The sequence below is a fragment of the Mastacembelus armatus genome, chromosome 7 (assembly GCF_900324485.2).
Source record: "Mastacembelus armatus chromosome 7, fMasArm1.2, whole genome shotgun sequence".
Lineage (NCBI taxonomy): Eukaryota > Metazoa > Chordata > Actinopteri > Synbranchiformes > Mastacembelidae > Mastacembelus > Mastacembelus armatus.
In genome coordinates this window covers 8,149,511-8,176,846 of record NC_046639.1, presented here as the reverse complement: position 1 = coordinate 8,176,846, position 27,336 = coordinate 8,149,511, and the positions used below count along the sequence as shown (strand labels likewise).

Below are 27,336 nucleotides of genomic sequence, written 5' to 3'. Positions count from 1 at the left end.
ACAGCATTTGTCATCATTTTACTGTTCTCTTGTGTTAGGACAGTATGGGCAGATAGTTGACGTGCAGGTGAATGACATGTTCAGATAGATCAGTACATATTAATTCAAGACATTGTCACAGCATGAACACAGCACTATCAGCTGAGGAGGAGTCAGTTTCTATTATCCTGTTAACAATCCTTAATACGGAATAGTAACGAAACAGCAGAGGCAGCTAAATAAATACATTAAATAATATTTCTACAGATCTTAGTCCAAACTCATGTCTTCATCATCATCTTTCTTGTCTTTAGAGTCCCCATCCTGGTCTGACTTTGTCTCTGTCTCCATAGCTTTGGCGAAAGCCTCTACATCTGCAAAGACAGATTGATTTCAGGGATGCAAATTATTTTTTTTAATGATCAGACCAATAGTAATAATGATGAATAACAACTTGGCCTTGTTTTCTATATAAATAGAAAAAAAACAAATGAACGTATATGTTGGTTGAAGGCAAGACCTAAAATATTTGAGTGTTAGGATCATGTACAATAATGTCAAAATGACTTTTACTCATAGTGAAGCAGGAACGTTGCTATGTAAAGTAGGTATTATCAGTGAAAGACAAAAAAATAGTCCCTGTCCATGCTGTTATGAATTGTGTTGTATTAATTATTACTGATACATTTAATGTGTGTATGTACTGACAGTACTATAGCAGTGTTGATTTTAATTACTGTTGGGTATTTTATAACAATATGTAATATTTTATATGATTCAAGGTTCTGTATGTAAAATCTTAATCTGCAAAGAAACAAGTATCTAAAACTGTCAAATGTGGTAGAGCAAAGTTTCTCTTTGGCCTTTCAAGTATTATTTAACTTAATTTCAAAATACTCCAAAACTGTTCTTAAGTATAATATTAAAGTAAAGGTGCATAACAGTGTCTTTGCTTGCGGTTAAAACACTGACCTCCTTTGTTAGCTGCATCGACAGCCTCTGCAGGAAAGCCAAACTGGTTCATTAGGGGTCCTAACTGCCCGGACGCCAGAGCGCTGCTGAACATGCTCATAGCCTGCAGAGAGATAATAAATACCCAGCACAAGGGCAAATGCCACAATGAGATGCTAAATGCCAACAAAACACTTATTAGAAACTGCATCAGTTAATTAACTGAAACCTTACCTGCTGAAACTGAGGCGAGCTGAGTGTGTTGTGGAGCTCCTCTGAGCTCTGAGGCAGGGACTCTCCAGATGGCAGATAGGGCATCAGCCTCTGCTGCACCTCGGGGTTGGCTAGGATGGGAGCCATGATCTCAGGTGTCAGGACACTGGCCAGATCCACTGCATAAACAAACAAAATAATTAAATAATGTTCTCCATATTATTTTTATTAGTTATAACATCACTACTTTTTATTTGTAATTCGGGCTTGGCAACTTGTTTTTTATGAACATCAGTATAATCACCATATTTTGTATGTAAATCTGTTTGCAGGTTGCGGGTGATAATCTCAATGATAACACTGGTATTACCTGCTGCTCAAAGCACCATGGCAACTACTCAGAGACACCATAGCAACCGCCCAGGGACTCCATAGCAGCTGCATAGCAACTGTTTAGTAAAGCCACAACCAAGTGCAATGACTTGGAAACCAGGTGTTAGCAAAGCAGCTACCTCCACTCGTTGCTCATTGCACTGCCTATATTTCAGCTCCTGTCAGGGCTTCGAGTGCTCTTTCTGCCTTAGCACGGAAGCTGCTGTACGGGATTTACTGACCGATGTTATCGCCTTGTCAGTGGATCAGGGGAGCTAGTTAGGAACAAACTGTCCTTCAGTTCTGAAGTACTGAAGGCCCATTCATTGTCCCTTCAGCTTTGATTTGCTCTCTAACAACTCCTGAAAAATATCTTACTTATAGCTGCTCAGTGGGTAGTTTCTAACTGGTTTGTCTGCTGTTCAGTGCTGAGCAACCTTTTCAGTGAAAGCAGCACTATATGAGAGCAGCTGAGCAAAGCTGTGTCTGTAAAACTAAAACAATGAGCACAGACACTATACAGACCCACAGAGCTGAGAACTACTGCAGAAACTCAGCTGCTAATTCGCTATGGCTTTGTCCCATTTCACATTGAAGTACTCATGTGATCCACTGTTAATTTCTTTCAATGTGCCTATAACACCTCATCCAGTTTTACATTCCTCCTTTCTTTCATCCTCTTTTTACTCCCTCAGCATATTCTAGCTCTCTGTGTGTCTGTAGGGAGGCTAAGGGTGATGCATCGTGTCAATGAAGCAGGAAGGACGGAGAGTTGTGCCAAATGTAGTGTGGCACAGACAGATTTACATCCACAGACATCCACAGACTGCAGTGTTTACAGGGGGTTTCTTCTTCTGCAACAAGCTGAACTGATTTGGTCACAATTACATGGTGTTATAGAAGTGTTGTCTTGACAATGCTAATTATTTGTTGCATAAGCTAAAATTACATTAATTAGCCATCATTATTCATTTTCCCTTTGGTTATTATTATTTAAGTGTTGCTCTTATCTCAGCTCTGAGGAGAAGAGTTTGCACCCTGCTGGAAGCTACATTTTCTGTGGTCAAGCCCCTCACCTCCCTGGCTGCTGGCAGGCACGTTCATGGTGGCCAGGATGCTCTGCAGGTCCCTCAGCTGGATGGGCTGCGTGGGGTTGGCTGCTCCTGCGGCCAGAGAGGACACAGCAGGGGTGGATGGGGTGGTGGCTGTGGGGGAGGCTGCCGAGGTAGCAGAGGGAGTGATGGGGGTGGTGGGCACCTGGGATGAGCCAAGGCGGCTGGCAGCAGAGGTAGAGGTGGGGGTGACGGCTGTGGACGGACTGAGGGGAGGAAGAAGAACACCTGATTTACATCCAAGGTAACTGAACATTTACTGAATCAAACTTTCAGTGTGAGATAATGGAATAATCATCAATCTGTCATTTTTGTTTTTATTTTGTGGTGTATCAAATCTATATCTGCGACTAAACGATCAACAAAAAATTGCTGTATGACAGATATTACACAGTAAATAATATAATCATGATGTAACCCATGGAGAAAAAAACACACACACACACACACTTAACTAAGTGTTAAGATCTCAGTAGCTGCCATTGCAGTTTTCTGTTATAACAAAAACATCCGTTGCACCAGGTTTACCTCCACTCAGGAAGAAGAAAATTGCACATTCTGCTCAATATTTATCTTCTTTTTTTTTGCCAAACTGCAATTTTCAAGGTTTACCAATGAATTTTTCTACTCATGATTTGTCACTGCTATTACTGGCACTAAAACTTGACTTTTACTGTTTATGTTTTGGACAGCTGATGCTGCTTATGCTCGCCTACCTAATGCCTGTCACGGCTGCCCCTCAAATATTTCTTGGTGACACCTCATCTTCTACATTTGACTATGTACCAGCAGCAATGAGAAAAGTATGCCACCAAAAGAACAAACTGCTAACTAACTAACTAACACAAAAAGCTGGGACTCTTAAAGCACACACACAATACCTAGCCAACAGCTGTGTGTGAACAGAGTGCTGAAGGGAATATTTGAAGAATTTGTGGCTATTTCACAGACAGGTACCTTGTTGAGGAGTTGCTGGCTGCAGGAACGCTGCTGCTGCTGCTACTGCTGCTGGTGGTGCCGCTGCCCAGGAGGTTGGCCAAGCCTGGACCAGCAAGCGCTCCAAGACCACCTGGTATTCAGACAAGCAGCCAGATTATTCTCCTGAGAGCATGAAGGATATTTTTCACTTTGGAGCAAATATGTTGCATCATGTTTTCACCCACTCATCTCTGTACCTTGAGGATCCCTTTAAGAAGCTACATACCAATTCCCCCAAGTCCAGTTGGTCCAATGAGCTGCATGAGCTGGTTGTGGCTCATATTACCCAGAAGGCTCTGCAGACCACCCTCACCTTTACATAAAGACAAGGCAGCATCAGAATGACATTCTGTTTTTGGCTGTTGTTTTATGGCGTTTGCCTGGTTCTTGTCCAGGTTATTGTGTGCTTAGAGTAACATGAGGGTCTGTTACCTCCTAGAGCAGACAGATCGTGTCCTCCACTGCTGCCACTACCAAGAGCACCAGGCATTGGTGGGTTGTTCAGATACTCGTTCACTTTGCGGCAGTACTCCTCATCCTTGTCGGTCTTTGGCTCCTGAGATCGGAAAAACAGAGAAACTAAGCGAGGTGCTGTCAAAGTCACACTGGCTGTTTGCTAATGACCTTCAGAGAAAAAGGTGTTCTAACATAAAATCTATGTTTTTAAAGTTGATTTACTGCACCGAAGATTGATTTGTTTAATGTGTAAATAAGAACTGATCACTCCCATTTTAATTTGAAGCTCAAGTAAAATAGAAAAATGCATTGAACTGATCAGACTCTCTGAAGGACAAGACTGGTTTGTCTTATTATGGACAAATTCTTGCCTCCCATTGATCTGAACACAGTAAAGCAAGCCTCCACTGTGAGCCTCCTTTTAAAAATGTCTATTTTATGAAGTTAGCAAAATGATTGGCTCTTCCTCTGACTACCTGAGTTTCCCTTTTGGGATTAATGAAGTTCGTAAAAAAGGAATCAGAGTAAGACTGGACTGGACAGCACAATTAAAATCCACTGAAAAGACAAAAACCACCAGTGAGTTCCACCCTGTCTGAACTCAGGAGACCATTTGTTGCTCCTGAAGATCTGAAGAAGAAGGAGTTGTTTGGCTTATTTACATGTTTTAACAGTTTTTGTCAACAATGCAGGTCTATGCCACAGAGTTATTGGGGCAATATTAATTACAACTGTGCCACTCCAAGTACAGACATCTCATTGTTCTAGAATGGCGCCTGTTAGGTGGCAGCCTGTTACAGCAGCTCCTCTGTTTGTTTTTTGCAAGTTTTTTACTGAATTATCATCTGTTAATCCAAGTCAAATCAAGATCTATGCTCTCTCTCTGATAACAGATGAAAGTGGATGAGTTGGGTTTTTCGAATTCCTGTGGAAAGACATATGGAGATTATGGAAACTGCATCAGAAAATATACGTTTCTGTGGCAACGGCATCTATACAAGGGAGCAACTGTTAGCTCTCAAGGGAACAAGTCTGCTTCTTGGTATAAAACCTGAAATCCCCCAAGACCTGAGGAGGCGCAGGAGGGGCTGTAGAGCAGGAGTGAAGCATCGAGAAAAACGTAGGAGATTTAAACCATTTTTCCCAAAAATTATTATGGGGAATGTGAGATCACTCTGCAACAAAATGGATGAACTTACAGCTTTAGCTAGCAGCCAGCGAGAGTACAGAGAGTGTAGCTTGTTTTGCCTCACCGAGACCTGGCTGAATAAAAATATACCGGACAGCTCGCTTGAACTGCCTGGGTTCTCACTAGTGCGAGCGGACAGAGGGAAACAGAGCGGCAAGAAAAGAGGAGGTGGTCTTGCAGTTTTTGTTAACTCTGAATGGTGCAACCCTGGAAATGTAACAGTGAAAGACTGTATCTCCACTCCAGACATTGAGCTATTGGTGGTTGGACTGAGGCCATACTACCTGCCCCGTGAATTTTCACACGGCATTGTTGTGACCGTTTACATTCCTCCATCAGGTGCAGCACAGAGTGCATGTAACATCATCCACACAGTTGTCGCTGGTCTCCAGACAAAACACCCCAGTGCCCTTATACTAATTAATGGGGATTTTAACCATGTCAGTATTTCGGGAACTCTGACGCTTTATGTATGTGGACTGTGCAACACGAGATAAGATTCTTGATCTCCTTTATGCCAATGTGAAGGAGGCATACAGCTCTTCAGCCCTACCCCCACTTGGTGGATCAGACCACAACTTAATATATTTAGTACCAACATACAAGCCCGTAGTAAGACAGCAGTCTGCTACCAAGAGATATGTGAAAGTTTGGTCAAAGGATGCTGAGGAGGCCCTGCAGGAGTGCTTCAGGGTTACAAACTGGGACCTTTTCATGGACGCTCATGGTGAGGACATCGAAGGCATCGTTCACTGTATCACAGATTACATCCACTTCTGTGAGGACAATGTTGTTCCATCCAAAAAAGTTTGTTGTTTCCCCAATAATAAGCCATGGATAAATAAGGACATTAAAGGCCTCCTCAACAAGAAGAAGAGGGCATTCATGGCAAGAGACAAGGAGGAACTCCGGGCTGTGCAGAAAGAACTCAAGAGGAAGCCGAGGGAGGCAAAGCAGCTCTATAGAGACAGAGTAGAGCACAAGTTGAGACAGAACAATATCAAAGAGGTGTGGAAATGGGATGAAAATAATGACTGGTTATAAGAAGTCACACACTGCTGTGGAAGGAGACTCAAAGTTTGCTAATGAACTTAACCTGTTCTTTAATAGATTTGACACCACCTCTGCTTCTTACTCTGATCCATTGTCCTCACACACCATCCCTCCTCCCTACACCACCTTAGCTGATGCCTTGGGGTTTCTTCACATCACCCCACCCAACATCTCTGCCAATGCTGCCTCCCCATTGCCCACTGATACCATCTCCTCTATCAGCAGCCATACAACGTTGAAGTATACCTCACATCCAATAACTCCTCCTCTGCCCTCATCATCTGACTCCTCATCAACACAATACACAGGCCCAGCCTTTGCCACAGAACAGGTGAGGAAGGAACTAGCTAAACTAAAGGCCAACAAAGCAAAAGGACCAGATGAGATCAGTCCCAGAGTACTTAAGGTGTGTGCTGGACAATTCAATTCAATTCAATTCAATTTTATTTGTATAGCGCCAAATCACAATACAAATCATCTCAAGGCACTTTACAAAAACTAAAACTAAAAACCCAACAATTCCCTTATGAGCAAGCACTTGGCGACAGTGGAGAGGAAAAAACTCCCTTTAACGGAAGAAAAAAACCTCCAGCAGAACCGGGCTCAGTTTGGGCGGCCATCTGCCTCGACCGGTTGGGGTGAGTGGATAGAGCAGAGAGAAAAGAACAGCAACAATAAACAACAAATAGACACTGCAAGTTGGTGGGGCCAGTAACTGCACATCAGCGATAAACAGCTCCAGGACCAGGGACACCTGCAGAAGGTACAGAGAGAGAGAGAGAGAGAGAGGGAGGGAGAGAGCACAAACTAGGGGAGAGAGAGAGCACAAGGTTAGTAACATTCAATGGTGGAATATACATGAGGTCGGAGAGAAGGGGGAGGGGGGGGCGGGTAGGGTAGGGGAGCTCAGTGCACCAATGGTCCTCGGGCAGTCTAGGCCTATAGCAGCATAACTAACCAAGGGATGGTTCAGGGTTGCCTGAAGCCAGCCCTAACTATATGCTTTGTCAAAGAGGAAGGTTTTAAGTCTAGCCTTAAAAGTACAGAGAGTGTCTGCCTCCTGAACCCAGGCTGAGAGCTGGTTCCACAGGAGAGGAGCTTGATAGCTAAAGGCTCTGCCTCCCATTCTGCTTTTGAGAACTCTGGGAACCACAAGTAGGCCTGCACTCTGAGAGTGAAGTGGTCTATTGGGATAATATGGTACTATGAGGTCTTTAAGGTATGAAGGAGCTTGATTATGAAGGGATTTGTATGTGAGAAGAAGGATTTTAAATTCTATTCTATATTTTACAGGGAGCCAATGAAGAGAAGCCAATATAGGAGAAATATGATCTCTCTTGATAGTTCCTGTCAGGACTCTGGCTGCGGCATTCTGGATTAATTGGAGGCTTTTTATTAAGATATTAGGACATCCAGATAGTAATGAGTTACAGTAATCTAGCCTTGAGGAAACAAACGCATGGACTAGTTTTTCTGCATCATTTTGAGACAGGATGTTCCTAATTTTGAAAATGTTGCGCAGGTGAAAGAATGCAGTTCTAGAAATTTGTTTTATGTGTGAGTTAAAGGACATGTCCTGGTCAAAAATAACTCCAAGGTTTTTTACAGTAGTGCTGGAGGCCAGGGCTATGCCATCTAGAGTAGCTATAATTTTAGAAAAGTTATTTCTGAGATTTTTAGGCCCAAATATAATGACTTCTGTTTTCTCCGAGTTTAAAAGTAAAAAGTTACTGGTCATCCAAGCCTTTATGTCAGTTAGACAGGCTTGAAGTCTGGTTAACTGGTTTGTGTTAACAGGTTTAATAGATAGATATAACTGAGTGTCATCCGCATAGCAGTGGTAATTAATAGAGTGCTTCCTAATGATATATCCTAAAGGAAGCATGTACAGGGTGAACAGAATCGGTCCTAGCACAGAACCTTGTGGAACTCCATAACTAACTTTTGTTCGTGTGGAAGGTTCATCATGGACATGAACAAACTGGAATCTGTCCGATAAATAGGATTGGAACCACTTTAACGCTGTTCCTCTGATACCAATCACATGCTCCAGTCTCTGTAATAAGATGTTGTGGTCAATGGTGTCGAATGCTGCACTAAGGTCTAGGAGGACAAGTATCGAAACAAGTCCATTATCTGAGGCTAAGAGAAGATCGTTGGTAACTTTCAACAGTGCTGTTTCTGTACTATGATGTGCTCTAAATCCTGATTGGAAATCTTCAAATAGTTCATTCCTGTGTAAGTGGTCTGATAGCTGCTTAGCAACAGCTTTTTCTAGGATTTTAGAAATAAATGGCAGGTTGGATATTGGTCTATAATTAGCCAAGACACCTGGATCAAGACTAGGCTTTTTGAGTAAAGGTTTGATTACTGCAGTCTTAAAGGCCTGTGGTACGTAGCCTGATACTAGAGATAAATTTACCAAGTCCAATAAAGATGAGTTCATTAATGGCAGGGTGCCTTTAAGCAGTCTAGTCGGGATGGGGTCCAAGAGACACGTTGATGATTTCGATGAAGCAACTACTGATGTAAATTCAGAGAGATCTATAGGAGAGAAGCAGTCTAAACATAACTGAGGTCCTACAGATGATTCAAGAGCTACTGTAGTAAAAGATTCATTTATTGCAGGTATAGGAAGCATCTGCTGAATTTTATCTCTAATAGTTGTGATTTTATTTGTAAAGAAACTCATAAATTCATCACTGCTGAGAGCTAAGGGAACACTGGGCTCAACGGAGCTGTGACTTTTTGTCAGCCTGGCTACAGTGCTGAAAAGAAACCTGGGATTGTTCTTATTTTCCTCTATTAGTGATGAATAGTATGCAGTTCTGGCTTTACGGAGAGCTTTTTTATATGTTAGTAGACTGTTTTTCCAGGCTAGAAAAATTTCCTCTAAGTTTGTGGAACGCCACTTCCTTTCCAGCCTTCGTGATGCCTGCTTTAAGGTACGAACATGTAAATTATACCATGGGGCTAGTCTTCTCTGAATCACTAACTTCTTTTTCAGAGGGGCTACAGAATCAAGCGTTCCACGCAGTGAGGTTACAGCGCTGTCAACAACATGATCAATTTGGTAGGGAGTAGGATTAAGGCAGCTGCCCTCCACTATGTTTATACTTGGCATAGATGCAAATAAAGATGGAATCATTTTCTTAAATTTATTAACAGCGTTGTCAGATAAACATCTGCTGTAGTGGAATTTTCTTCCAGACGCTGCATGATCCATCATTTTAAATTCGAAAGTTATTAAAGAATGATCTGACAAAACAGGATTTGGGGGGAAAATTATTAGATGTTCAATTTCGATGCCATAGGTCAGAACAAGATCAAGGGTGTGATTAAAACAGTGGGTGGGTTTATTAACGTTTTGAATGAAACCAATTGAATCTAATATAGAATTAAATGCAATGCTGAGGCTGTTATTTTCAACATCTACATGAATGTTAAAATCTCCCACTATAATGACTTTATCTGATCTAAGCACTAAATCAGACAGGAAGTCAGGGAATTCAGTTAAAAACTCTGAGTAAGGAACAGGTGGACGGTACAAAATGACAAGTAGAACTGGTTTTTGTGTTTTCCAGTTTGTATGTGAGAGACTAAGAGTGAGGCTCTCAAATGAGTTATAACTGTTCTGAGGATGAAAGTTTAATAATAAGTTTGACTGGAAGATTGCAGCTACTCCTCCACCTCGACCTGTGCTTCGAGGAACATGATAATTTTTATGACTGAGGGGGGTTGATTCATTCAGACTGACATATTCATCCTGCTGTAACCAGGTTTCAGTAAGATAAAGTAGGTCAATTTGGTGATCAGTTATCAAATCATTTACTAACAGAGATTTAGAAGAAAGGGACCTAATATTTAATAATCCACATTTGACAGTTCTGTTTTTCTGTTCAATAAGAGGAGTGGTCTTAATTTTTATTAAGTTTTGATGAATAACTCCTCTTCTGTTAACTTCTGATTTGTTTGATTTATATGTTCGAGGGGCAGACACAGTCTCTATGTGGTTTGAAGGGGGCGGCGGCTCTAAGGAAACTGCAGAGAAGCGTTTTAGACTGAGTCTCTGCATCCCGGTCCCCACCCTGGATTGTCAGGCTTTAGGTCGGCTAATAAACTCGGCCAGATTCCTAGAGATGAGAGCTGCACCATTCAAAGTGGGATGGATGCCGTCTCTCGCTATCAGACCGGGTTTTCCCCAGAAAGTGGTCCAATTGTCTATGAAGCCCACATCGTTTGCTGGACACCACCTAGACAGCCAGCGACGGAACGACGACATGCGGCTAAACATGTCATCGCTGGTCAGATTGGGGAGGGGTCCAGAGAAAACTACGGAGTCCGACATTAATTTAGCAAAGTTACACACCGACTCAACATTAATTTTAGTGACCTCCGATTGGCGTAATCGGGCGTCATTGCTGCCGACGTGAATAACAATTTTCCCATATTTACGATTAGCCTTAGCCAGCAGCTTCAGATTTGACTCGATGTCGCCCGCTCTGGCCCCAGGAAACATTTGACTATGGTCGCTGGTGTCTCTATTTTCACGTTCCTGACTATGGAATCGCCAATTATCAGAGTTGGTTTCTCAGCGGGTGTGTCGCTGAGCGGGGAAAATCTATTAGAAACGTGAACAGGCAGGTGATGAGCCGTGGGCTTCTGCTTAGGAGTATGTTTCCTTCGGACCGTCACCCAGGCTAATTCTCCGGGCTGCTCCGGAGCTGCCCTTGGACCGCTAACAGACCCTGAGCTCGGTGGCTCCACACCAGCTAACGGGGCTAGGCTAGCTGGCTTTTGTTCGAAGGTGCGGAGCCGCGCTTCCAAATCAGTGATCCTCGCCTCCAAGGCTAACAGAACCTTACACTTAATACAGGTATCATTATCGCTAAAGGAGGCAGAGGAATAACTAAACATGTGGCACACCGAGCAAGAAAGAGAGAGAGAGGGAGAGGCCATGTTAGCAAGCTAACTAGCTAGCTAAGCTAACCGGTAGGCCAACGAGCGCTAAGTCAGGAAATAGCAACAAACACCGGTCAAAACAGAAAGGTACCCGACCAGCACCGGAATGCAGCAGCCAGTGAACCGTTCAAAGTCTAGCCGGTTCCCAGGTGTGCCAAACCACAGCTAGTCTGCCGCCAGTCTGCAGACGAACCACACAACACACACAACACGACACGCCTGCAAGACAAAAGTGATTCGCTTACCCGGATGTTCAGCTACTCACCCAGATATGTAGCCAAATGCACCAGTTTGTCATTAACATGACCCAAACACAAGCACTGACTTCTGACAGCGTGCAGAGGTTTTTCAGAAACTCTTCAACCTCTCTCTGAGGCTCAAAAAGGTGCCTAAGTTATGGAAAACTTCCTGTATTGTCCCATTACCAAAAAGAACCCGTCCCAGTACCCTTAGTGACTTCAGACCAGTAGCGCTAACATCACATGTCATGAAAGTGTTTGAGAGACTGGTCCTGCAACACCTGAGGTCCCAAGTGTCTGAATTTCTGGACCCCCTGCAGTTTGCATATCAGGAACACATCAGAGTGGAAGATGCCATCATCTTCTTAATGCACAGAACATACTCCCATCTGGAGAAGCAGGGCAACACTGTGAGAGTCATGTTTTTTGACTTTTCAAGTGCTTTCAACACTATTCAGCCCCACCTGCTAAGTGCAAAGATGCAGGATATGGAAGTTCCTGCAGATATGGTGGAGTGGATCAAAGACTACCACACTGGGCGGCCACAGTTTGTTCGCTTAGATGGCTGCATATCTGATGTGGTGATGAGCAGCACCGGTGCACCTCAAGGAACTGTACTGGCACCATTCCTATTTACACTCTACACCTCAGACTTCCACTACAACTCAGGAACCTGTCATCTCCAAAAGTTCTCTGATGACTCTTCAATCATTGGATGCATCAACAATAATAAGGTTGAGGAATACAGACACTTGATAAAAAGCTTTGTTGATTGGTGTAACAACAACTGTCTAAAGCTCAACATCAAGAAAACCAGAGAACTGGTGGTGGACTTTAGGAGGAACAGGAAGACCCCAGTCCCTGTCTCCATCCTTGGAGACGAAGTAGAGATTGTGGACTCCTACAAATACCTTGGAGTCCACATTAACAACAAACTGGACTGGTCAAACAATACAGATGCACTCTTCAAGAAAGGACAGAGCAGACTGTTCTTCCTCAGGAGACTCTGTTCTTTTGGTGTGTGCAACAAGCTACTGAAGATGTTCTATCAGTCTGTAGTAGCAAGTGCACTGTTCTTTGCAGTTGTGTGCTGGAGAGGTGGCATCAAGGCTGGTGAGGCCAACAGACTAAATAAGTTAATCAGGAAGGCAAAATCTGTTGTTGGACTGGAACTGGACAGTCTGGAGGCTGTGGCGGAGAGGAGGATGGTGGACAAAATAAACTCCATATTGGACAATCCTGCCCACCCACTTCATGAGGAACTGTGGCGAATGGGAAGTTCATTCAGCCACAGACTAATTCCCCCTAAATCCAAGACTGAAAGATTCAGGAAGTCTTTTGTGTCCACGGCCATAAGACTCTATAATTCCTCCAATAACGTGCACACACGCACACACACACACACACACACACACACACACACACACACACACACACACACACGCATGTACGCACACACACATACACACACAAACCCCCCCCAAATAAATAGTTAATTACTTTATTAATTACTTTATGAATTACTATTAATCAATATAATTTAAATAATCTCAAATTTAATAACTGCTGTAACAACTGAATTTCCCCTTGGGGATTAATAAAGTACTTCTTCTTCTTCTTCTCTTCGTCTGAAGAGAATCGTGATCTTTCCTCTATAACCAGCAGTGCAGTTTATATGATGACTGAGATTTGATTTAACCTTAACAGGTTAGCACACCATGCTTGGACACATCTAATAATATAAACTAAATAAATAAATAAAGGGTCAGTTGTTGAAACTAAAACATCTTGAATACAAATGTGTGTGGAGGAGATCATCCGGCTGCATACCTGCATCCAGAAGAAGAGTCTTTTGGAGCCAGCCTTAAACTTCAACACATAAACCCGTCCAGTGGTGCACTGGTTCACCCGCTTGAACTCGCAATCGTCAGGGAAGATGATCAGGTCCTACATTTAGGACATGAACTGCGTTAATATTAAAAGGTTAAAACCAAACCAAAAGTATTAAACACAGGCGGCGTCACCCACGTCATCCACGTTCCCTGTTGTCCGATCCTTCCAGCAGAAGTGGATTAAAGAGTCGTCAGTCTGCTGGATGTAGACCTGACCTTTGCGCTTGTCAGGGGTCACCGTGCTGCCCTTCATGGTCATTTTACCGGCACGAAACTCCACCAGGTACTTACTGGAGGAGCCGCGGGACCCAGACACCATGCTGGGGAACAGAGCTCCAGAGGCCATGATGATGAGGACAGACCACTTGCAGGGACAGACACAAGGTAGTTTTGTTAACGTGATCAAGTAACGTACTAATGATTGGCCTATGTCTGCGACATACTGAGTGATTTCCTGTCACACGGCACACACGCAGAGCACATGTAGTCTGAATGAAAGTGTTCGTATGATCATACGGAGGAATGCTTCTCTGTTTATCAACACTATCACCCGGTGGACTAAGGCGGGTTGAATAAAAAGGATACTCCTATTTGCTAATATTTCTAGGGCTTTGTTGTGTTACAGCCCTCTGGGGATTATAAAGCTGTACTAGACAGAAATGAGAAGAACAAGATGAAAAACATTTACCCGATTATTAAAATGTTAAATCCGAGTGAAACGAGCAACCTCCAGTAAAGACACACTACAAGCCTGAAACGCAGCACAGATGACTCTGCAGCCTTGCAGACAGCAGCCCGATTGCAGCTCACTGTGGTCACCACCTGGTCACAAACGTACATGTCAAACACGCGGAGTAAATACGCGCCTGGACGCTACCTGAGACTCAAATCACAGTTAAAAAAAAAACAAACATGTTTGCACTTACATTTCCCTCTGAATGATCGTTCAGCCGCAGAACCGTCCAACTCACTGAAGATGACGGCGATTGGCTGACTGGTGATTGGTGGTTCACTGTGATTGGCCAAACAGTCTGCCAATAACCTGGGCTTTAACTCCCCTGCGCATGTTCGGTAGAGATGACACAACAGCCCTGTGTGTTTGGACATGGGTCAGGGTCATGTCCAGGGAAAGGTCTAAACTAATCCGATGAAAGAGTAAACATGAAATCCACCCACATGATATTAGTGTCACCATGTGAGGGGACTGCCTTACTCTACAGTACACACAGTGCACATATATTAAAGTATTTTAATGTCATGATATACTAAAGGATTGTTTTAATCATAAGTCATATTTTTCCTAGAGTTATTTTTCTTAGAACAAATAATGAATGTGTTTCACACCGACTTGTGCTGACTCATGCTGCACATCAATAAGCTGTTAGTTGGTGTGTGACTCTTAAGTTAGTGAAGCAGTGGTATAAATAACACAGAGTGGTAAAATAAATGTTTACGTGGAAAACTGGTGTATTGTGAGCAAAATTGTTCAAACAATGATGAGGCTGGTAATTTTAATTGCCCATAATTTATTTCTTAAATATACGTTGTTTGCATATGTTTTATATGGTAACAATATGAAGAGGAAACAAAGATCAACGAACATTCAATGTAAACATTTTCAAATGAATGCTAGACAGAAAGACGAGGGGGTAAAGAGCATGAGAAGAACCATGTGGGTGAGCCTGCAGGCTTCACAAAGTGCTTTGAATTCAGAGTGAAGCTGAGAGCAGCTGTGGGAGACGTCATGTCAGATCGTTCATTATACAACACATGTAATGCAGGGTTAGTGCTTGGGAACAGAACGGACCCTCTCTACAGTGTAAATCTATACTGCTGTACCATGTTCACGAAAGCCTTATATTACCAGCACACAACGTTCATTAACTGCCGCCTCTGTAGCGTCTGAAGCGCACATCGGCTTCCAGCTGACGAGAAACTGTTTTATTTTTCACGTTTCAGGTGGGCAGATGGGATAGATCAATTTGCATAGGTTCAAGGTGCCTACTGTGTCCAAAAACTCAGCTTCAATTTATGGAGTTACCTGTCCACATATTAAGACAATGGCTATTATCAGGAATCAGTAGGACACAGATCTGTCTAAACCAGAGGTTTTCAAAGAGTGGAGAGCACCTCCCCTGAGGGAAGCCAAAATGCAGTCCAATCTGAACACACAGGCATGATACACAGTTTTAGTTTCAGTGTGACTTATACTTCTTACAGGATATTATATGTTGTTTATTTCTTATTATTTACTTAAGCAGCTTAGAAACTGCAGAATAAAAATGCTCGTAATAACTGCAGAGCTTGCATGATAATCATCATATTCTTAAGTTCTCATTAGTATCTAGTAGCTAATCAGGCACAATTTTAATGGTGCCAATTTGCCAAATACAAACAATATCAGGCTTAAAAAGGACTGTGTGTTGAAAACCTGTGCACATATAGAACACAAGAGGAACCATTTAAAAATGCCTGTGGCTGGAGCTTTGGAAACCTCTGTTTTAACCAAATATGCTCTGTATCCCTGTGTTTTTAAGTTGTACATAAATGCATTTACAGCATTATACCCAGTGCAGAAAAGTTTTTATGGCTTTATCTTGTGTAAATAATCATCTTGGTGACCATGCATGCACCAATTATTATACACATCACTTATATTACAGTGGACAACATTGTAATGTATCAATATCTGTTTAATGAGGCAATAAACGTGGGTATAAGCATCTTTAATGTCTACTGTAAGTCTCTATTCACAGAAAATGATCACACTTGTGACATTTTAGGGATGCTTAGTGCTAACTAAAATAGACATCTAATATTGAAATTGGCTATATAAAAGTCGCAGATGTGATTAAAACAACCCCTGATATCTGAATGCAACTGGACAGAAGTGTGTGGCACAGCTACATGTGAGATTACAGAATCCAGAGGTTTGTGATTTGCAGCAGCATGTCACCACTGCAGAGATCACACAGGAGACTGGTTTCATACCCACAACAGGTGAGTAACATGAGGACTACTACTGTCAGAATCATGATTAGGGCATATTAGGATGAAGATGTTCGATGTCCACATCTGAAGTAAGTAAATTCTAAAATTTACCTTATTAATATTACATTTATTCTGTGGACAACGTTCACAGTCAGTTGCAGATGATCAGATAAAATATCTGATCACCTTTTGATACCAGCTCTTCAGCACATCAAACAAAAATTAAGTACACAAGTGAGCGTCACATAGATACAACTCTTAGGTGCTGAGAGAAATAATGTAAATCCTATCAGAGGGGAGAGTTCCACACTGAGCACCTCCTGTGTCAATAAATGTTGGGACAGTCAGTGTAATTCCTGTCAAAGTATCCACCTGTGTACAGCCAGTCCTCAGCTCCTGTGTGAGGGTTGGTTCCCAGCTGGAACCACCTGAAGAGACAAAACATATCAGAACCTGTTTTTAGTGATGGGACAAGGGAAACATTGTGTAACAGTAGCAATGTAAAGTCCTGAGGAGGGTGAGCAGCTGCTGTGATGAGTTGTGAGAAGTGCAGTTCAATTCATCCTCCCAGCAAACACCACCCCATTTGCCATCCAAGAGCACAACCTCTGTCCCTCGATCCACTAAAATCCAACCAGCTCGACCACCTAATTTCACGTTTCTATCAGAAACACGAGAAAACAAAAAGGGTGGTGGTGTCTGTGCCTTTTTTAGGGATAATATGGTTAACTCACAGGCTGGCATATTCTATGTCTTAGTACTGCTTGATCTGAGTGCTGCTTTTGACAGAGTGGACCATGTGATCCTGTTACAAAGGTTAGAGGACTGGATAGATATCTCTGGTACTGCTGTTAAATGGTTTAAGTTCTATCTTGAAGACAGAAAGTACTTTGTTGAAATTGGTAACTGTCTCAGACCAACTGGCCCTGACATGTGGGGTCCCCCAGGGGTCCATCTTGGGACCCCTTCTGTCGCAGCAATAATGTGTCCCACCATAATTACACTGATGACACTCAGATTTACATATCACAGCCGGTGAATACGGAGCAGTCAATGCACTGTGTCAATGCATTGAACAGATCACTGTGTGGGTGCAAAAAAATTTTCTCCAACTAAACAGAGACAAGACTGAAGTAATCATCTTTGGGCCACAGAAACAAAGAAAGTGTCAGCAGTCACTTTGAGTCTCTTTCTCTAAAATTTAAAAATCACATTAGAAATCTAGGGGTATTCATGGACTCAGAATCGAATTTTAACAGCCATATTGAATGAATTATATAATCAGCATTTTACCACCTCTAAAACGCTGCCAGAATCAAAAGTATCATGTCTAAACCAGACTAATCCATCTATTGATCTCCAGCAGGTTAGACTACTGTAACAGCCTGCTCATGGTGCTTTCATAACAAGGTGTACATAACGAGCTGTAAGGCAGCTGCTGCTGCTCTGGTCCGGATTAGAACCAGGATGTACAACCACATTACTCCTGTTCTCAGATCTCTGCACTGGCTTCCCGTTGCTGAGAGAATAGATTTTAAAACAGCACTGCCTGTGTATAAGTCATGGCTCAGCACCACAGTACATCTCTGACATGTTGGTGCCATATGAACCATCTTGGACTCTGAGAACATCAGGGACAGGCCATCTGCTCGTGCCCATAGTCAGGACTAAACAGGGAGAAGCAGCATTTCAGTTTTTTATGTAGCTAAAATCTGGAATAGTCTTCCAAATGATGCAAAGGCACAATACCAGGAATTGGGGACCCTCATAAGCCCCTGTCAGACATAGACCACAGTACACAACAAATGTTTGGTTTTCTAATTTTCACATTATGTGTGGTTTGCACTTCGCTGGGTCTCCATTGTAGAGAACGTATTCCACAGACTTGGTTAAATTAAGGTTAAATTATATAAAAACAAACTCAGGCCACTGCTGAGAATCCTGTTGGCCTGGAAAGTAATGATGTGAAGGAAGACTGAGGAACAGAAATTTGTGTCCAACATAGAAAGACAGCAACTACGACTTTTGTCTTCTTTTTGATTTGGGTGTTTTTTCAACACAAGACAGACATGTTACATTTCCATCACACTAATGTAGCAAAGAGCATGTCTGAAATGGGAATTACTTCAAAGCTATGATACAACACCTTGAAAAAGCAACAATTTGTAATTTATAAAACAAAATATCACAAACACAAACCTGGTTGACCACTCCTCCTCATCCTGGGAGCGTTCCCTGCGTGCTGCCCTTTGCTTCTCCTCTAGCCGCTCTTTTTCTGTACTTGCTGTGTCTATAAAACACATGTATGTTTGAATAAAAAAGCCATTAAAGAAGTGTGTGAGTGTACTGCTAATATGTCTAAATGTCTGTAGAAAGACTCGTTTTAGCTTTTCTCTGCATGTTACTTCAGTGAAGTTGGTGTTACCTATGTCTCCGTTTTCCATGGCTCTGATGTCGGGTCTCAGCCGACAGTCTGTCGGTGCCAGTAGTCTCTCCATACCGGGCTCCAGCTCATTTAGTGTCAGGGCAAAGCTGGTGAAATTATACATCTACATAGGAGAAAACACAGAACCTCTTGAATATATTGTACTACTTTTCTGACATCATGTGGTAAAAAAAGGAATTACACAGGACCCTTTATATCTCTGTCACTGTCTTAGCAGCTCTGATTCTGTTAAACAAATTGATACGGATGGATGGTCAGACTGGATACAAACCCAGAACCTTTGTGCTGTGAGGCGACAGTGCAAACCACCATGCCACACAACATAATAACCACTCTTTAATTAAAGGTTTATGTTTGTAGTGTTTACAGCATTTAAAAGATTTACATTTAAACACACCATCAGTGCTGTCAGTGTATTACTTGTGTTAACTCACAATCAGTTTTTTGATGAGATAAAATACCTTCTGGGCAAACTATCAACATAGAATTATGTCAAGAATTCAAATGTAATTTTCAAAATAAGCACAACAAATAAAATCCCATTCACCTCTATTGAATTGGAATGGAAGCATTTGATTTGAGGAAACCGACGTGGACCAAAAACACATGCAAGATTTGCCACACTATGGTGTCTGCACCACTAGGTAACATCACAAGCCTTTTTAAACCACCTGAACCTGGTGGTGGTATGGTTTTATATTTTTGTTTGTTGCATGTTGGCTATAAATCAACACTACACTCACGTATTTCCTGTTAATACTTTGCATCATGCGTAAATTAAAACTGTTTGCATACATAAGGTGTGTTTCAATTCAGGGACCTCATCCTTGGGCTGCATTTAAAGCCTAATTGCAACAGCCTTGCAACAAGACTGTCCCATTTCGAAGGCTCTTTCCCTGAGAAATGAAGACTTCAACTGTTACATCCTTTGTGGCCCAACCTTCACACTGAAGCAGCTCATTCTCCTCCAACAGAATATAAAACAAAAAAATAAATAAATAAAATCAAAATGTCTGGCTCCATCATTAGCGATAACAAATTTTCCCGCTTACTCTGGTTCAGCTGCAGCTGTTGCGGTTGCTAGGCAACAGGAGCAGAGCTTTGTGACTCAACGTTACCAATGGAAACAGCTGGTGACGCAAACAGGAAATCCTCCGCAGATTATGCCATATGATTGTGGTTCAGCCCATATTCAGCTTGCTACAAAGGCCACACCTTTGTAGACGGCGGCCTTCAAAGGATGCGGCCCCCGAATGGAGACAAACATAGAGGCTGTGTTTGTGTTGGGTATGTGTGAGATACTGACCTGGGCTGAGTGAGCGGGCCGTGGAGTTATCCTCCACAGTAAGGCACTTCCTGGTATCACTGTCACAGTCTCCTGAACTTCTGCCATATCGTCTTCCTGCTCACTTTCACAGCTGTGCTCCTACACACACACACATCAATCCAGAAAAAAACCATCACAGGACACGGACAGTGACCAGCTAAAGCTTACAGTATGTAGAGTACATGTGCAAACAGGTGATTCACAGAACTACATTGGCCACGAATTCAACACGGCTCTCAAGCAACAATGTATGTCTTTGCAAGACATTATGGATTAGTGCTGGCAATGATCTAATTATAGATTACATTTAAACATAAGTAGACAACATCAGTAGCACACTACACATACCAAATACGCTTTTACCTTACCTTCTACTAATGCCACTGCATGTTATTGTGAAAGGGAGAGATACCATTTGAGAAAAAGATTTTAGAGTGATGAGTAAAATTTATAGATTGTTTCACGTTGTTAAGACAAAACATGTCAACGACAAACAAGAGGTCAAACTTCAAGGCAGCTTTAATCTTAGCAGACAGTCAAATGTCAGTCGGTTCAGATTTCCTCAAACCTGAGCGTCACTCACCTCTTTCAGCTTTTTAGAGTCTCCCCCTGTCTTCCTGTATGTATCGTAAACCTTGGGGTCCACACCGTATATGCACTCTGTCCACTTTCCATAGATCACTTGTCGCTTCTTCTTGCTGGTTCAACAGCAAAGACCTCAGATTTAATTCAGAGAAAAGGAATCACAGCCGCTGGCCATTCACAGTGTTGCAGTAGGCCAAGCTCTTACTTTTTGTCTTGGATATGACCTTCTACTTTGTGCAGCTCTTTTCCAAACATGCCACAGGGTTTGAAGTTCAACACACACTTATCTCCCGTGCTGAGAAATAAAATACAAAAAAAACACACACATCCATCAGTGAGCACTTGTTTAAACAGATTAAATCTTCCAGAAAAGTATTTCTCATTGTACCTGTGGTTGATGATCTCCACAGTTCCATATTGCTCAATCCAGAGTTTTCCCAAAATTATGTTATGCACACAGCACATCGGATTTGTCCATGTGTATGTTTCTTTATGTCTATAAGAAAATCATATCATATTCAGAGAATATCTGAACTTTTTGGAAAAAACACTTATTTCCTTTCTTGCAGAGTTCGATTGATGCTAGTCTCTAATATAATTGTTAACTTATCTTAAGACTGAAAACAAGGTGAAACATCTAGCCCGGCTCCAAAATCCACCTATTGCTTCAGAGCTCACTAACTAAAACTTACCTGTAAAACCACAAACTGTCATTTTTTTCCTTTCATCTTTTATACAAAATAAATAAATAAAATATATTGTGCTAATTACTGAGCTTTAAGAGTACTGGTGGGTGGATTTTGGTACTTTTGGACAGAGCCAGGCTCACTGTTTCCCCATTTCTAGTCTTTGTGGCAAAGATGCTTATCTTCATATTCATGTGAAATGAATGAAACCAGAAAAGTCATTCCAAAATGCAAACACAGGGTACTAACACACCATTCAAACTATCAAATGCAATTAGAAGCGCAACACAACATATTAGTGTGCAGGACTCTACAAAAATCTGTTACAAATACTCACTTCAGTAACTCCAGTGTCATGGTGCCTTTGGGCTCAGCCTCCACACTTTTGCCCCAGAACTTGAGTTTCGGGTAGACGGAGCCATGAAACTCAAACTCTTGCTTCAGTGACTGAGCATGGAAGGCACTGATAGGGGGGTGATGGCTCACCTGCTCAGAGATCAATCTATATCCCTCATCCTCTCTTAAAAAACATTTAAAAACTCACATAAATGACACAAAAAGAATTAGAACACCAAGCTGAAACTGCAATGCAATTTAAGCTTCCACAGGCTTTTGTCAACAGTCTTCTCTAATACCTTACAAGCTCGTATGTCTCCCCCAGTAAAGGATTAAATGGCTTTCCAGTCCTTTCCCATTGAGATGCTACAGCTGAAACAGCAAAAGCAGCAACAACCTGTCACAGAGGTTTGACAGAAAATTCATCATTAGTTATTTTTTAAAAGGAAAAATCACAAACATTTCCTTGTTGCAGCTTATGTGGATTTGCAGCTTTTCTTTGTTTTATGTCTCAGTAAGCAGAATATATTTTTGTCATTTTGAAAAGATCACCTCTGCTTTATGACATATTAAGGACTAGAAAATTAATCAACAGAATAATTGAATATTTTATGAACAAAATAATCACTGCCGCACTAAAACACAGTAAAGACTGTTACATTTAGCTGTGTAGGTCTGTTTAGTACAATTTTAAAACAAAGGGCATTTATTTTCAAGAGAAACAAAAAGACTGTAAAACCAGACAAATACATAAGACCAGAGTTATCTGTTATCTGTACCTGCATGCGCTCTATGGAGTCAGATAAACCACAGGCTTTGTAGATAAGTTGAGTGTGCTCCATGTACTCCGAGATTCTCTGGAGAAAGCTCAGCGGCTCGTTGAACACAACTGGCATTGCTATTTTGGACAGTTCCTGTAACACCACAAGCATGACTTTTAACAGGAATCACAACAGTTAAGCTGAAGAACAAATCAGAAATTTTAACAAGAACAGAAGCAGTTTTTATATAAGATTCAAAGGGTGAGGCAGCAGCACTGTACAAATCACCTTAATCGTGCAGCGCGTATAGACAGATAGAAACTTTATTAATTCCAAAAGAAATTCAGCTACTCAACTGCTCCATATCACAGCATCCAAAAACATCCACGACCATAAACACAATGCATTAAAAGCACATATAAATAGTAATAAATAACTACAAGATACATAAACAGTGAATTAGGAACTAATACAAAATGTTCATGGAGAGCAGCCTCTTGCTGAAGGAACTCCTGTGCTCGATGACAAGAGCAGAGGATTGCTGCTATTGTGCAAATTCTAAGCGACAAAACATGACTCTTGCATTCATTGTATTCAATTTTTCACTTAAGTTATTCTGGTTTGTTTCAGACAACTGCAAAGAAAACATGTCTCAGCCCAATTACTGCTATCTGAGCAGAGACACGAGCAAAGAGCTCAGTCATAACTGGTGTTTTACTGGTGTGGTAAAGATATTCAATTATTAAAAACAAAAAAAAACACAATCTGTCTACACCTTGCTTGCAGTGAATGTTATGTTATACATTCAAATTGCCTAGCTGCTTGAGTAGTTGAAAACAATATTATCTCTGCATAGTAGCTTTTTGTTCTCTTAGCTTTGTTTAGAGGCAGGCAGGACTCACCATGCCAATGCATTTCTTCAGTATGCTCCACACACTGAAGTTGTTTCTGGAGATCATTTCTGCAGGCAGTGCTTTCCTGGGGACACATATTTGGGCCAAGTCAGACGTAAAAGATCTGAAATCAGACAATGCTTCTGATGGTGCATCAGTTAACATCTGACTAGTAAAGACAGAACATTGAATATTGTGAAGCTCAAAATTGTTAGTGAGTGACATGACTGACTAATGAAGCAACACCGACAGTAAATCTGAATGCTTTGCAAAAAATGTGAAGAAGCTGTGGTACCACATATGCATACAGTGCTGTGAAAATGTGTTGGCCCCCTTCCTGATTTCTTTTTTTTTTGCATGTTTGTTACACTTAAATGTTTCAGATCATCAAACTAATTTAAACATTAGTCGAAGATAACACAAGTAAACACATCATGCAGTTTTTAAATGAAGGTTTTTATTATTAAGAGAACTACAAAACTACATGGCCCTGTGTGAAAAAGTGTTTGCCCCCCAAAACATAACTTAACTGTGGTTTATCACACCTGAGTTCAGTTCCTCTAGACACACCCAGGCCTGATTACTGCCACACCTGTTTGCAATCAAGAAATCACTTAAATAGGACCTGCCTGACACAGTGAAATAGACCAAAAGATCCTTAAAAGCTAGATGACATGCTGAGATCCAAAGAAATTCAAAAACAAATAAGAGAGAAATTTAATGAGATCTATCAGTCTGGAAAAGGTTATAAAGCCTTTTCTAAAGCTTTGGGACTGCAGCGAACCACAGTGAGAGCCATTATCTACAAATGGTAAAAACATGGAACGGTGGAGAACCTTCTCAGGAGTGGCCGGGCGACCAAAATTACCCCAAGAGCGCAGAGACGACTCATCCAAGAGGTCACAAAAGACCATACAACAACATCCAAAGAACTGCAGGCCTCACTTGCCTCAGTTAAGGTCACTGATCATGACTCCACCATAAGAAAGAGACTGGGCAAAAATGGTCTGCATGGCAGAGTTCCAAGCCGAAAACCACTGCTGAGCAAAAAGAACATAAAGGCTCATCTCAGTTTCGCCAGAAAACATCTTGATGATCCCCAAGACTTTTGGGAAAATACTCTGTGGACTGACGAGATTAAAGTTGAACTTTTTGGAAGGTGTGTCCCATTACGTCTGGCATGAAAGTAGCACCGCATTTCAGAAAAAGAACGTCATACCAACAGTAAAATATGGTGGTGGTAGTGTGATGGCTGTTTTGCTGCTTCAGGACCTGGAAGACTTGCTGTGATAAATGGGACCATGAATTCTGCTGTCTACCAAAAAAATCCTGAAAGAGAATGTCTGGCCATCTGTTCGTGACCTCAAGCTGACGCGAACTTGGGTTCTGCAGCAGGACAATGATCCAAAAGACACTAGCAAGTCCACCTCTGAATGGCTGAAGAAAAACAAAATGAAGACTTTGGAGTGGCCTAGTCAAGTCCTGACCTGAATCTGATTGAGATGCTGTGGCATGACCTTAAAGAGGCGGTTCATGCAATCCAATGTGGCTGAATTACAATCCTGCAAAGATGAATGGGCCAAAATTCCTCCATATTGCTGCAACAGACTGCGGGTGGCCCAACCAGTTATTAGGTTTAGGGGGCAAACACTTTTTCACACAGGTCCATGAAGTTTTGGATTTAGTTTTCCCTTAATTTTAAAAAAAAAAAAAAAAATAAAAAACTGCATGATGTGTTTACTTATCTTTGACTAATATTTAAATCTGTTTGATCTGAAACAGTGTGACAAATGTGCAAAAAAAGATATCAGGAAGGGGGCCAACATTTTTTTCACACCACTGTACATAGTTGTATGCATTAGCTTGGATTACATATATATTTTTAAGTGAAAAGATGTAAATACCATGACCATACATAACCTTACTTCAATTAATTTGTAGATTGTGGCCAAAGAACTCAATTCTATTTTACATCTGTTTTAAACAGAAACTGAATTTCCAGATGCTGCTTAGAACACGTCAGATGTTTGAATTTCCATGAATTTTCACATAACGCTCTGGGTTTGTCTTTCTGCCTAGTTTTATCTGAAACTTTTCTTGGATTTGGACAGTTTCTCTTGATTGCCGGTTTTTGATGGCATTCACATAGTTGAAATATCAACATTTATAGCATCCAACGCTTGGTAGGTATCAGCTTTATTTCAGATCCTCAGTCAGATGTTTGGAGGAGGATTGCAGGCGCTGTGTTTACATCTTTTCACTTCATGTAACTTGTGCATGATTCATCACCTGCGCTCCCACACTCCATTCTCCTGGGCGGCGCTGCCATCGGTCAGCTGCTTGCTGTCAAACACCAGGGCGTCTTTGAAACTGACCTCGCAGGAATCATCTGACTCCAGCCCTGATGGAGACGAGGGGAGGGTGAAGACGGTAAAGACACTCTGCGCTCATTTGAGAGGCCAGTGTGGTTAAGACCTGTCTCACCTGTCTCAGCGTCGTAAAACTCCTCTTCACTGTTCATGCTGAGCACAGTCACCGAGTCACTCAGAAGTCATGTTGCCACCAGCGGCCCGTCCCTGCAGCTCAGCCTCTCGAAGCATCACAGGGCCAAACCTGCAACACGGACGCCTCGTTACACCGAGCAGGGCAGCGGCATGTGTCGTTTAACGCCAGACCCCGGCCAGTGCCACGAACACCGCGGAGACAGCTCGTTAGTCTCAGCTACTAGTCAGCGGACTAGCTAACTAGCTGTTAGCATCGCTGCTGCACTGAGTAAAACCGGGAGAGTGAGCAGCAGAGATTAGCTAACAGTACCACCACATTCACGGACACACAAACACCAATACAGACACCAAGATTCAGACATATTCAATCACATATACCTGTGAATTAGCGTCAAATAAGGCTCTGTTAACATAAACTAGCCAACAGTGGACTGCCTCTGAAGCTCGGCGGAAGTGGGCGGCAAGGACACAGTGATTGACAAGGCCCTCCAGCCAATCAGATCACAGCCAGTAGCGGTGTAGAAATAGACGGAAGAGAGCAGATGTTGAGTCCAGCAGCTATTTTCATCACAGAGTAAATAATGTGACATTAAAAAGACACACAGGACACAGGCTGGACAGACGCGCCCAGTGCTGGAACCTGGGTACTGAAGTTTGCTCTAGTTAGTTTATTAAGCTACGTTATAATTCCTCCTCACTGTAACTCACTACATATATATAAAATAAATATATTTATATATAATATACTATAAATATCTGTAGGAAAGATTTGTCCCAGATTTATCATGGGACCCTTTGAAAGGCCCTGACCCCTGGGATGGGACCCACCGAACTATTTACTACAGTAATTCAAATTTGCTCCATCTAGACCAGATAAGAGTTATTTGCACGTTAAACACCTATGATCGCCTACTGCAAGTACATTTTACTGAGAATGTATAATTAACTGTATTGTACTGCATATTGTGTTTTTTTTTTTATTATTTATAAAGAAATTCAAGCTGTCAACAAATGTAGTGAAGTTAAAACAACACTTTTCTCATAGGCCCAGTGGAGTATGCCCATAAAGTGGCATGAATACCCTTAAAAGGCAAAGGCAAAGACAAATTTATTTGTATAGCACCTTTCATACACTACGCAATTCAAAGTGCTTTACAAGGCATATAATTACATTAAAAGCATTAAAAGCATTGAAAAGAGCAATAAAAATAAAGACATTTAACATAAAATAAATTTAAATCAAGTAAATTAAAATAAAACATAAAAGCACATTAAGAAAACAAAGATAACAATTATTCGAAGGCAGCAGTAAACAACAGAGTTTTCAGTCCAGATTTGAATGAGCTGACAGTTTGAGCAGACCTCAGGAACACACAATAGACCTGTCCCAGATGACCTGAGGGGTCTGGAA

At 41.7% G+C, this 27,336-nt stretch overlaps 2 protein-coding genes across 6 annotated transcripts; both read right to left on the bottom strand.

Moving 5' to 3' along the window:
- Window positions 1-2: 2 nt before the first annotated feature.
- On the bottom strand, window positions 3-14,472 carry LOC113145857 (proteasomal ubiquitin receptor ADRM1-like). Of its 2 annotated transcripts, XM_026332979.1 has the most exons (11): window positions 14,323-14,472; window positions 14,085-14,218; window positions 13,533-13,760; window positions 13,335-13,451; window positions 4,038-4,161; window positions 3,832-3,918; window positions 3,585-3,696; window positions 2,592-2,833; window positions 1,165-1,322; window positions 952-1,054; window positions 3-353 (listed from the first exon to the last, which is right to left on the bottom strand). In XM_026332979.1, the coding sequence occupies exons 3-11, from the start codon at window positions 13,740-13,742 to the stop codon at window positions 250-252; spliced, it is 1,257 nt and encodes a 418-aa protein (XP_026188764.1). In that variant the 5' UTR covers window positions 13,743-13,760; window positions 14,085-14,218; window positions 14,323-14,472; the 3' UTR covers window positions 3-249. The 2 variants fall into 2 exon arrangements, with proteins under 2 accessions (XP_026188764.1, XP_026188766.1); XM_026332981.1 differs by lacking the exon at window positions 14,085-14,218 and having other exon boundaries at window positions 14,323-14,452.
- A 433-nt stretch (window positions 14,473-14,905) lies between these two features.
- Window positions 14,906-26,443, bottom strand: LOC113145832 (oxysterol-binding protein-related protein 2-like). 4 transcript variants are annotated; one of them, XM_026332938.1, is made up of 14 exons: window positions 26,304-26,443; window positions 25,906-26,189; window positions 25,711-25,822; window positions 23,431-23,506; window positions 22,547-22,681; window positions 22,067-22,164; window positions 21,769-21,951; window positions 21,134-21,241; window positions 20,951-21,040; window positions 20,744-20,858; window positions 20,140-20,259; window positions 18,813-18,936; window positions 18,587-18,677; window positions 14,906-16,815 (listed from the first exon to the last, which is right to left on the bottom strand). In XM_026332938.1, exons 2-14 carry the CDS (start codon window positions 25,940-25,942, stop codon window positions 16,713-16,715), a joined length of 1,392 nt encoding a protein of 463 aa, XP_026188723.1. In that variant the 5' UTR covers window positions 25,943-26,189; window positions 26,304-26,443; the 3' UTR covers window positions 14,906-16,712. The 4 variants fall into 4 exon arrangements, with proteins under 4 accessions (XP_026188723.1, XP_026188727.1, XP_026188728.1 ...); XM_026332942.1 differs by having other exon boundaries at window positions 25,906-26,034; window positions 26,304-26,387; XM_026332943.1 differs by having other exon boundaries at window positions 25,906-26,184; window positions 26,304-26,385.
- Between the last annotated feature and the right edge of the window lie 893 nt (window positions 26,444-27,336).